General features: G+C 30.8%; 1 protein-coding gene across 6 annotated transcripts; it reads left to right on the top strand.

Annotated features, from left to right (window-relative positions):
* Positions 1–86: 86 nt before the first annotated feature.
* On the top strand, positions 87–8,484 carry LOC110641520 (protein ACTIVITY OF BC1 COMPLEX KINASE 7, chloroplastic). Of its 6 annotated transcripts, none has more exons than XM_021793267.2 (18): positions 87–372; positions 951–1,547; positions 1,702–1,845; positions 2,009–2,134; positions 2,599–2,686; positions 3,205–3,298; positions 3,614–3,707; positions 3,866–3,920; positions 4,031–4,122; positions 4,271–4,441; positions 5,642–5,698; positions 5,820–5,903; positions 6,842–6,926; positions 7,226–7,287; positions 7,384–7,458; positions 7,596–7,700; positions 7,846–7,987; positions 8,171–8,484. In XM_021793267.2, the coding sequence occupies exons 2-18, from the start codon at positions 969–971 to the stop codon at positions 8,242–8,244; spliced, it is 2,127 nt and encodes a 708-aa protein (XP_021648959.2). In that variant the 5' UTR covers positions 87–372; positions 951–968; the 3' UTR covers positions 8,245–8,484. The 6 variants fall into 6 exon arrangements, with proteins under 6 accessions (XP_021648959.2, XP_021648957.2, XP_021648956.2 ...); XM_021793265.2 differs by having other exon boundaries at positions 87–421; XM_021793264.2 differs by having other exon boundaries at positions 88–372; positions 898–1,547.
* Positions 8,485–12,168: the final 3,684 nt, after the last annotated feature.

Raw genomic sequence — 12,168 nt, 5'->3', positions numbered from 1 at the left:
TTAGAACTAAAGCAAATCAAATATAAAATCAAACTATAACAAAAAAATCTTAAAAAGTCGTTTCCAACTCCTTTGGAACTTAAAACCAAGGATTCAGGTCTGGAACTGGCAGACAATTGAGAGTGGATCCCATGAAGTAGGAAAATCCCACACGTTACACTAACGTAAGTACATAACAGTGAGCAACCTTTGGAAGTTGAAATTGGAAACCAGGACACGCCAGGCTGCTAGTCCACGTTTTTGTTGCTTCATTTCTGGTGTCCTCGCTACTTAAGTTCAACAGAAGAGATGGTGACCAGACCAACTAATTCTTTATTCAAAAAATCCCATGTGACCAGCTAAGTCCCACACCCATAAATGAGTATCAGAATAGTGAGTACCTCTGGATTCTACAACTGCCTTCGATTCTTTTATCAGCCTGGTGTGTATTGTTCTGTTTATTTATTCTGTTTCCCATCTGTCTTCTGTTCGGTTTGAAAGAAAGTTGAGGAAAAAGAAAGATTTAATTTTTATTTTCTTGACCAAGGTAGTAGTTCTATTCATGCTTTGTTTATTTCTGGGAATTGAGTTTGACCCAGATTCTTATACTGGGTGGGTGACTGTTGAATATTGTTTTTTTTTTCAGAAAGGGTATTTTGATTCACATAATGTGGAAGATCAATATATCTTGTTAGTTAGCTTCTGGGTTTTGGTTAATGTTTTATTATTATTATTATTATTTTTCATGTGTTCTGTTGCCTACCCTTTCTCTTTTGCTTGTTGAGATACTCATGTTTGTGTCTGACTTATGATAGGTAGAGATGTTTTTAAATATCTATGCTGATCGTAATGTGTTTCTTGCAAAAGGGTTGTGATTTGCTTGGCTTTAAAGCTACATTTTGATCAATTCTATCTCAGGTTCAAAATTTGGCCTGTCATTAATCTAATTCTTATCTAAATTGCAAACCTAGAGGTGTCTCTTCGCTTGAATGGCGGCAATACTTGCTTCACACAGTTGTAATTGCCGTAATGTTGATTTGCTGAATCAACTAAGGACATTGGACAATATCAGTTTCTCCAGTTCAATTCCAAACCCATTAGCAAAGTTTGATAATCAAATATGCAATCCACATTCAAGGAATTCAAGGTTTCAGGTGGAAATGCGACAAACTGAATCTCCAGCCTCAAGATTAGGTGCCAAAGGCAATGGACGAGTGATTAAAATGGTACCTGTGAGTGAGGTAGTGAAGAGGAAAACGCTTAATGGTAAAGAAGTAAAGATAGTGAATGGTACAAACCAGGTTAATGGTACTGGAGCGAGCATAATTAAGAGAGAACCTGGTGCAGCACTTGTTAAGACATCAAGATATAGACAGACGGACAAACTTCCACCATTGGAGGATTCAAAGGCTTTGCCCACAGATGAAGGTTTTAGTTGGGCCAATGAGAATTATAACAATTGGCAGAGGAATATTCATATTTGGTCCTGCATTCTTTCTTTTCGTGTTCGAGTACTGTTTGACAATGAAAAATGGGCATATTTGGGAGACTTCACAGAAGAGAAGCAGGTGAGTTTTCACATTCTCATAAGACAAGTATATGTTATTATTGTTATGCATGTGTACAGTACGTCAGCTATAATTTGGTTCCATTATATGTGATTTTGTTTGTTTGAGATGAATATCTTTGTTTTAGCTTCTGTTTCTATTTTCTTTTTTACAGAAAATTCGAAGGCGAAAAACTGCTTCATGGCTACGGGAGCAAATATTGCAGCTAGGTCCAACTTTTATCAAACTTGGACAGTTATCTTCAACAAGATCAGATATATTTCCACGGGAGTTTGTGGATGAGCTTGCCAAGTTACAGGTATCTCATAATCGAGTCTCTATTCATTTGAATTGGCTTTGGCATCTCATGTCATAATTATGCTTCTTAGTGAAAATAGCACAGCAGTTCCATAGTTTTCATCTTTGTTACTTTGATTTTTTTTCAAATAAATTTTTTATGTTTCTTATATTATATAATCCAGGACAGGGTCCCTGCCTTCTCACCAGAGAAGGCAAAAAGCTTCATTGAGAGCGAACTGGGAGCTCCTGTAAATATGCTGTTCAGGGAGTTTGAGGACCAACCAATTGCTGCAGCTAGTCTTGGTCAGGTGTTTGATTTATGCTTAGTTGGTGTACTTTCTTAGTATAAAATTAAAGTCATTGTGAAAATATTTCTTAATTTTAATTGTACACAATACATTCATTTGCTTGAGAAATAGGATGATATCATGATACTCATCATGTAATATTAAAAGAATCACTATGAAGAATATAAAAACATCCCTGGTGCATGACTCCCTGCTTTTCTTATAGAAAATTTGGGAAGTGTGAATCAGAAGGAAAGTGCTTGCTTTCATAGCTAATCAAAGAAAACGCAGAATGTTAATGGTTGCTTAGCTTATGCTGGATTAAACTTTAATTTTTTTTCTCCTGCATTTATGGTCTTATAAGGGATTAATTGGGAAGTGGTTGAGACTTGAGACTATTAAAGTTTTCTTTTTCCCTTTATGAATGAGTTTCTTTGTTGAAAATAAGTCACTTTTGTTAGTTGGAATCTGTTTTTATTTTTTAGGTGCACCGTGCTATCTTGCATAATGGAGAGAAAGTAGTCGTGAAAGTGCAAAGGCCTGGTCTCAAGAAGCTTTTCGACATTGATTTGCGTGAGTGTTATATTTTTTTTTCCCATTTTAACCTACTGACCTGGTATAATTTGTTACAAATTATCAAATGCAATGCTTCTTTTCTTTTTCATCATGTGGTCTCGTCACAGTTTTTGTGCTATAATTAGATGTTCACTTAGGAAAATCTACAAGTTTGCTTGATGGTTGTAGTTACTTCATGGATTCTGTTGGTTCTACGATTTTACTTTTTGACAGATCCAAAAGATAAATTATTGCCAATTCAAATCCTGGAAAGTCCTTGATGAAAGCAGTGAGAACTGAAAAGGTTCAATTAAGATGCATCTACTTACATGCTTCACCAATTAAGATGCATCTAATTTTGACATTTTATGATGTACATTCTCAATCATCCACATATATTTGATTGATTTTAGTTATTCCAGCATTATAGATCTGTCTAGGTTAAATATTTTTCATATTCTCCATGAAGTGTACACTTACATTACATGACAAAATCAGTGATTTTGGTTGTCTAATTTTCTGCTTTTTCCATCCAGGTAATATGAAGCTAGTTGCAGAATACTTTCAGAGAAGTGAAACTTTTGGCGGTCCATCTAGAGATTGGATTGGTATATATGAAGAATGTGCCAAGTAAGTGGCAAGCATGTATCAGTTGTAACATTAAATTCTAAAGATCATGATTACAGAGCATTGATGTCAACAATAGCACACAATTAAAGACACAAGCAATATGTATCCTATGTCCTTGTGCAGATGTGCCTGGCACTTCATTTTCATGTTTAAATTTTAATGTTCATGCTGGTCCACTATTGTATTTGTCTGACATTCCACAAAGTTTAAAGATTCATCAAATGGATTCTGAAGCACATCATTTTTTTCTTTTTATCTTTGTATGATAAAAATAGAGTCCTCTCTATTCATTCCACCACCTTGTGTTGGTTTCAGGATTTTGTACCAAGAGATTGATTATATTAATGAAGGCAAAAATGCTGACAGATTCCGCAGAGATTTTCGGAATGTAAAGTGGGTCCGAGTACCAGTATGTTTCTTGCTATAGCCTTTTCAATTAATTTTCTTCTCTTGCACCTCAATGCATTCAGTCATAAATATGTAATTAGTTAGTGAATGTGGCCTGTACTTTGAAGGTTCTACCATACAACCAATGCTTAATCAAAAATCAATTTTGTCCCTTTGTAGCTGGTATTTTGGGATTATACTGCCACAAAGGTGCTGACATTGGAGTATGTACCAGGTTTCTATCTAAACCAATATCTTTCTTTAACTTCTAGATGATATCCATCATACATTATAGAACTTCAGCAACACTTTTGACATGGTGATATTACTGACTTTTGTATATAGGTGTTAAGATAAATCAACTAGATATGTTGGATTCACGAGGATATAATCGTTCTCGAATTTCTGCACGATCAGTTGAGGCATACTTGATTCAGGTATACAGCATTAATGAAAGCTGATGACTGTAAAATACCTAATGTCAGTTATCTTCCCTGTACCTCTTTCTCTGGATTACCATTTTTTGGTAGTATTAGTTACACCTGAAGACTTCATAACTATTGCTGAACTTACAAAATAATTCAGATTTTAAAAACTGGTTTCTTTCACGCGGATCCTCATCCTGGAAATCTTGCCATCGATGTGGATGAAGCAATCATCTATTATGACTTTGGTATGATGGGAGAGATCAAGTCTTTTACTCGAGAGAGGTTGCTTGGACTTTTCTATGCGGTTTATGAGAACGATACGAAAAAGGTTCATATTCCATCTCTTGATATGGGTACTTAGGTTTTTTTTTTTTCTTTTTTTTTTTCTGACTCTAGCATTGGTTTATAGAATGGAACAACTGAAGTTTCACACATACTGGTTACAACCTTTTCTTTCTTTCATGGTATTACTATTTGATAGGATATAAATACATATATATCATGTATTTATAATTTTATATGCTATGACTCTCTTATTTTCAACCTCTACCGTGTCACTCATATAGCCTTTTAACTGTTAGCAGTATCCTTAAGCTAGTGGAAGGAATTTCTTGGATACATTACGGAAGTTTTAATGAGTTATAGCATGTCAATGAATTGATATTAGATAGTTACGAGAAAAATTAGTAGTGTTTTTATTCACAACTTCTTGTGAATAATCAGCATGCAAAAACCAGAGGTTGATAGTAATGTTGCATGTTTAGTTTCATGTCAAAAGTCTCAGAAATCACTTCAGGCAAAAATAATCAAAATCAATGTAAAAAGATGAAAACTGCTGTTGTCAATAGTGAAAAGTCTCTGTTGCAGAAATCACTGACCAGCAGAATATGACATTGTGAGATATGTTTTAAAAATCATTGCTTTGTTCCCTCTTTTTGAACAAGTAATTTCATTCATTCCAAAAACTACTATAGTATAAGCAAACCTGCTACAAACAACATGACAGCAAGCTTTAAGGAACTAGTCTCCAGAGGAGGACATTCATACCCTAAGTCAAAATTTGCATCTCCAAACTGGACTGGTGCTTGTTATATGCTAAAGCTGCCTTGTTAAAACACACTTCATATAACTACAGAAAGATGCAATATCTATCAGAACTTAACCAGCAACTTCCAATTTCTGCAAACTTCTGTCAGGAATGGTTTCCTTCTTCACTTCCCGTGCAGGTTATCCATTCCATCAAAAACCTGTCTTTGACATTAGAAGAAATCCTATGCACTAAGCTATCACTTGCCTAGATATTTTTATTGTGAATTAAATCATTCTTATCTGTCCAAATGCCATATATTAACATCGAGCCAATCTCTAATTTATGGAAGCCGGAATGCTCCATTCTAATCCCAAGTAATCTGTCATTTCTTTGTTAATGACAAGCACATTCATGCAGTTGAAGTCATTAGAAAGGTTTTAATGCATAACTTTCTTGTCATTGCTTTATTGGTTGAACTTACAAGCATCTGCCCTGCAGGTTATGCAAAGCCTCGTAGATCTTGAAGTACTTCAGCCAACTGGAGATTTATCATCTGTAGGTGCCATACACACTAACCACTTTTTGAGGCAATGATTACTTATTGATATGTAAATGAATTTTTGGAACACTTGACAGTAACAATGTTGTATGTGCTTTTATTTTGGCATTTTGCTAGGTCAGGAGAACTGTACAGTTCTTCTTGGACAATTTATTGAGCCAGAAACTTGATCAGCAGCAGACCTTGGCTGCAATTGGGGAGGTATGCAGCATCAAAGCCTGAAAAATCATTTAGCACGAATATAAGAATGTTAATGATAACCCAGGTGTGTATATGATCTTTTGTGCTATGTTTGGTCGGAGAATGGGAAACAGGAAGGAAGGAGGTATTTTACATTTTTGGTGGGAAGAATAGAATTGGAAAAGATTAAAAGTTACCCTGCTAATTGTTTTTGTTGGGACCAGGTGGAAGGAGGATCACTTTACTTTTCTTGAGTGCCTGTCCGTCAAAAGTCAAAACAAGGATAATTTTCCCCTTCTTATCCCATTCCCCTCCCCCAAATCCCAATTTCTTTCTCTCAATCCTTCCCCAAAAACAACATTGTGATTACACTTGTGCCATTTCAGTAACTTCCCAAAATGTACAGTTTGAGGTGGAAAATGAGTGTCTTGACAAGTCATTTTCTATTTGATTGATAGAAGTCATTGATGTCCATTCTATGTAAGTTAGACAATCTTACATCATTGCTAGTTGCATATGGTACTTTGTTATCTAGAGGAAGCATAATATAATTCATTTTATCCTGTTCAACTTTTATACGATCCCTTGTGCTATGTTTGAATGCAATATTTTTCAATAAGAAATTTAGATTCGATTTCAGTTTAAATTGTTTAAATGAAATTTGACTCATATTTTACTTAGTCGAATTCATCAATAAATACGAGGTTTATGAACACGATTCAGAATTCATTTGAAGTGAATTTCAAATGATACCTTTTTAGAGGATATTTCAAATCCAGACTCAGACAATGTTTATTCCACATTTATAACCTTAACTTGTTTTCATGACTTTACTCAATTTAAAAAAAAAAAAATCTTAAATTCAATCTTTTATTTCAAATTCTTCCACCCAAACACAATGTTAACGATTTATGATTGATGAACTTAGGTTTTTATTTTTCTCCTTTTTTTTCATGCAGGATTTATTTGCAATAGCTCAAGATCAACCATTGCGGATTCCATCAACCTTTGCATTTGTTACAAGAGCATTTTCAACACTTGAAGGTTTTCTTTCTGCTCCCTATCAGGACCAAAAAAGCCGCTAAACCAAACCTTCTCTCTATAGAAAAGGGAAAAGAAACATTCATTTCCAAACTATATTTACAGAGTATTTGCCAATTTGGACTTTGGAGCGACTGCACTCATTTATGTCAATAAATACATTACAGAAATCTCCCTGATAAAAGTTGTAGATTTTTGAATTTTTTTGAGCCTTATAAGCAATAGCAACAACTACATCCTTGTCTTGCTCTTTCTCTTATTGTTTCTTCTAGCCCTTTTTTTTTAATATTTCTTTCTGACAGGTATTGGCTACATTCTTGATCCAAATTTTTCGTTTGTGAAGATTGCTGCCCCTTATGCTCAGGTTCATGTCTGCCTGGCTCCTTCGAACATGACAAGCTTTTCCCCGTGCTTTCATGGTGCCCTTGTTTACTTCACTAACGTTTTGCGCCACTTGCAGGAACTTTTAGATCTAAGAGCCAAGCAGCATTCAGGAACACAACTAGTGGAAGAAATAAGGAAACAAGCGAGTGATGTATTGCCATTTACTCATTCATTTTATAGCTTCATTTCCCTCCTGACTTTTATTGCATCAGAAACCTCTCTTCCCTCTATATATATACAATAGAATGTAGATGATCCATATATTGGAGCACTTCTATGCTGTTTCAGGCCAGAAGTTCTACCATGTCGATGCCATACAGAGTTCAGCAGATAGAAGAGTTTGTGAAACAACTTGAATCGGGAGATTTAAAACTTCGAGTTCGGGTGCTTGAGGTGATAATCCCCTAATATCTGCAGAATATAAGTTTACTTCATTTGTTTCAGCTTAAAATACAAAAAATCAATAAGGATTGCACTTTCAGCAATTGAAAATTTCATTTTCCTTGTTTTGACATACTATTATAACTGCCTTTACCAGTCAGAAAGAGCAGCTAGGAAAGCAACTATACTACAAATGGCAACTATGTACACAGTCTTGGGAGGTACCCTACTAAATCTTGGGGTAACCTTTACCAGTCAAGGCAGTCAAGTTATCGCATATGGCTCCTTCATCGGTGCAGGTGAGCCCTTTTCTTTTTAGCATCAGAATCTCCGGATAATGATACTATTAGACCTGAACTCAAGACCTTACAGCCCTGGAGATAACTCCAGTACCAATGAGTTAATGTTCATTGGTTAAGCCTTATATTTTTCATCAACAGTTTATGGTTTATGGCACTGACTCAAAGCTTGTGAAAACACAGGAGTTTTCTTGACACTGCTTCTAAGGTCAATGCAAAGGGTGAAGAAGCTTGATAAAATTGAGAAGATGATATGATTTCTGACCCAACAAATTGAAATAAATCTCACATGCATTACAGATCATGTTCTTCCATTTATATTTTATAGTCATTCAATTATATAATTTTCAAGCAAAACAATTCTTTTGCAAATCACATGTCATTTTCATTGATTAGTTCAAACATGGCTCTGAAAATATCAGCAATGACAGAGTCAAAGGGACATTGTTTCTTAAGGCAGTGGATTATTGTCAAATGCAACAAAATGATTCCTCAAATATACTTGTTTTTATTTGAGAATGTGACTTTTTACAATCTCACACTCTACTCTGACCTTGTTTCAATTATTGAGCAGGCAAATTATTTTTCCAATTACTTGCAAGATTGTGAAAAAAAAATAATAATAAAACAGCATTGATGCTCTTATAAGGAATAATAGAGTATTAGAATGAAACATTCATTATCAAATAAACATTTGCTTTTAACCCTTAATTAAATTGTAGTGAATGCATGTTCAATCGAAGTCATCTAGCCATTGGCTTGAGTTCTCCTTGTCAAACCACACAAGCAGGCAAATTTCCTTTGGTTAAAAGAAGCAATGGTTGTGAATCCTACCAGCTCATCACAAGTCCTATCATTAAAAAAAATATGAAGGATGTGTTTATTTTAAGAAAAATATTTTATGTTTTCTTATGTTGGGCACCTAAAAAAGTCAAATAAATTAATTTTTTAATTAATTAAAGAAAAATAATACATTTTAAAGGAATATTAATCTTATTATTAAAGAAGAAATAAAATTATTTTCACAAATATAATATTTTACAACAAAAAAAATTGAAGAATTTTTATCTAAAATTTAAAATTAATTTAGGGATTTTATAAAGTCTTCAATTTTCATATAATAATAATGACGAGTAATTAATTAAAAATTTAATAAGAAATTATAAAAATATTTACTTATTAATCTATGACCACCACTAATCATCTTTAATTGTTTCTAACGGCCAACGCCAGTTGTCCGCAATAATAATCAACAGAGGTCAGCCATGATAACCAACACCAGTAGAATTCTATTAAATCAATTAAATTGATTAAATTAATCGATTCAATTGAAAATTTTGATACGACTTTTTAATAATTTGGTTTGATTTAATTTTCAATTTTAGGAAAGTTAATTTATTTAATTTGTTTTTTTTTAAATTAAATCAGTAAAATCAAATTCAACTAAATTGAATAATTTATTTTTTTAATTAATTATTTTCAAAATATAATTAAAAATAAAAAAAATATAATTAAAATTTGATTTGAAATGAATTCAAAATAAGTATAAAAAAAATGTGCAAGATGATGTCCAAATCAATAAATTGAAATGAATCGAACCACATTGGTTTGATTTAGTTTTCTCTCTCAATTTGATTTTTCATAAATATTATAATTGAACAAAAAAAATATTTTTCACAAATAAATTATTTTTTAAGAGAGAAAAAAATAAATTATTTTACCAAAAGTGTTTATCATAGATAAATTATTTTTTTAGTGATGGAAGGAAAGTGAATTATTTCAAGAAAAATGTTTTTAATAAATAAATTATTTGGAAAGAGAAATGAAAGAAAAATAAAAATGGTACAAAGAGGACACTTCAACATAATAAGGCATGAAGAGTTTAATCACAAGACAAGATTTTATGAGACTGAGAATTCTAGGTGGTTGGCATAGTTGATAAATTTTATATTAATTAAAATTTTAAATTATATATAAATGCATGATAAATTATAAAATACATTTAAATTATATTTTACTTAAACTCACATAAATGTAAAATTTTCACAATTTAAAAAAAATAATTTTTAACTTGGAAGATCTAAGTTAATAATTATCTTCATTAAATATTAAAATTTATAAAAATAATATTTAACTCTTAATTTTGTAGTTTTCTACAAAAAAAATACTCTTAAGTATCCAATAATTTTCTAAATACAGACCATAAAAAATAAAATTTAAATTTTTAACCTATTATTCCTTCCATCTCATTTCAATATCTTTTTAAAATTTATGCACAAAAATTAAAAAAAATAATTCAATAGCATCATTTTAATAAAAAAAAATACTAATAATCAATATCATTGAAATATAAAAAGGTGTTAAAAAAGATAAATGCATTTAAAATAATAATAGATAAAGGTAAAATTAAAAAAAATATATTAATACTTTCTTAATTTTTTAAAATAATAAATAAAGTGAGATAAAAAAAATTTCTAAATCATTTATTACAGGGAGAAGGAAGGAGTATAAAACATGACATTTACAATTTTGGTATTTTCTGGATAAATTTCAAGGGTTATTTCTAAACTTTATGAGTTAGAACAGAGTATTTTTGAATTTAAAAATATAATATAAAATCCCTTAAATTTTAAAATTTTACACAATAAAATCTTTTTAACTCCTTAATAGATAGTTTATGCAATGTAGAATAGTGGTAACTAGGGGTGTGCAAACGGTCGGTTCGGTTCTGAATCGAACCAAACTGATAAAATCGAAAACCAAAAATAAAAAATTTAAAAACCGAACCAAACCGATTAATAAGAGAAAACTGAACCGAACCAAACCGATAATATTGGTTCAGTTCGGTTTTAAACCGATCAAACCGAAATTTATAAATTGAGCATTTGATTTTCAATTAGGTTTGGTTTGGTTTTAAATCGATCGAACATAAATCTTAGGGTTCGGTTTGATTTTCTTTGATTTCCTTGATATATATATATTAATAATTTCGGTTCGGTTTGATTTTTTTATTTTTTATAAAAATAATAGAACCGAACCGATTAACCGAAATTATCAAAATTATAAACCGAACTAAACTGATTGAATTTTAAAACCGAACTGATTGAACCGAATTGACTCAGTTCGATTCGATTTTTCAGTTAAAACTGAAAATTGCTCTCCCCTAGTGGTAACGTGAATAATTCTCTCTCTTTTATGTAACAATGGCAAAATCGACAATGATTTTTTCACATATTAACCATAAAAAAAATCTCAACTGTATGAGAAAATGAAATACTAAATGTATAGCAGCTGATTAGAAAAATTTCTACCTTCAAAAAATAATAGCAGTTGTTCATATTATCACTGTTTATAATTATCCATATCAGCGTGTTACTTATAAACCGATTATTAGATGTTAAAAGACTTTTTATTATTCAAAATTTCAAAGTTTAAGAATTTTATACTATAATTTTAAATTTAAGAATCATTTTATTATAATCTCTAAAATTTAAGGATGATTATTAAAATTTATCTCCTTGTGTTTAGTTTTTTTCCCCTCATAAAATTTAAAAAAAAAAAATTGCTTGGGGTTGCTGTCAACGTTATTAAGTCAACTAGTTAATTTATTGAGAATAATTAATAACAAAAACAGAACAATGCCATCAATTTTATTCACTGATTTGGTAGGTAAGAAGAAAGAGTTGGTCAGTGGAGCATTAAGTGTTATTGTAATTAATATATTCATGTATATCACTCTATTTGTACTTGAGTTTCGTATAGTATTGAAAAAATATTAAATAATATTATTTTTATAAGAATATATTAATAATTGATTAAATTATTTTTTATTTTATTTAATTATTTGTTATATAAATATTTATTATATTTAATAGAAATAAAATTTAAAATTGTAAAAAATAAAAAGTTTTGTTTGAGTTTATACTCTTTAGTTTTTCAAATATGATAAATAATTAAAAAAAATTTTAAATATGATAAAAATAGATGAAAAGAATACATATTAATCTATAGATTTTCATAATAAATTTTTAAAATTATTTTATTAATATTTATCATTTATATTTAAAATTTTTTATAAAATTATTTAAATTATAATAAAATATTTCTTAATTTAATTAAATTACTATTTAACTCGCACAATTATCATGTATAGTACCATGAATATACAGTAAAATTTGCTC

Source organism: Hevea brasiliensis, chromosome 10 (genome assembly GCF_030052815.1).
Source record: "Hevea brasiliensis isolate MT/VB/25A 57/8 chromosome 10, ASM3005281v1, whole genome shotgun sequence".
Taxonomy (NCBI): domain Eukaryota; kingdom Viridiplantae; phylum Streptophyta; class Magnoliopsida; order Malpighiales; family Euphorbiaceae; genus Hevea; species Hevea brasiliensis.
This window is presented reverse-complemented; position numbering and strand designations above follow the sequence as displayed.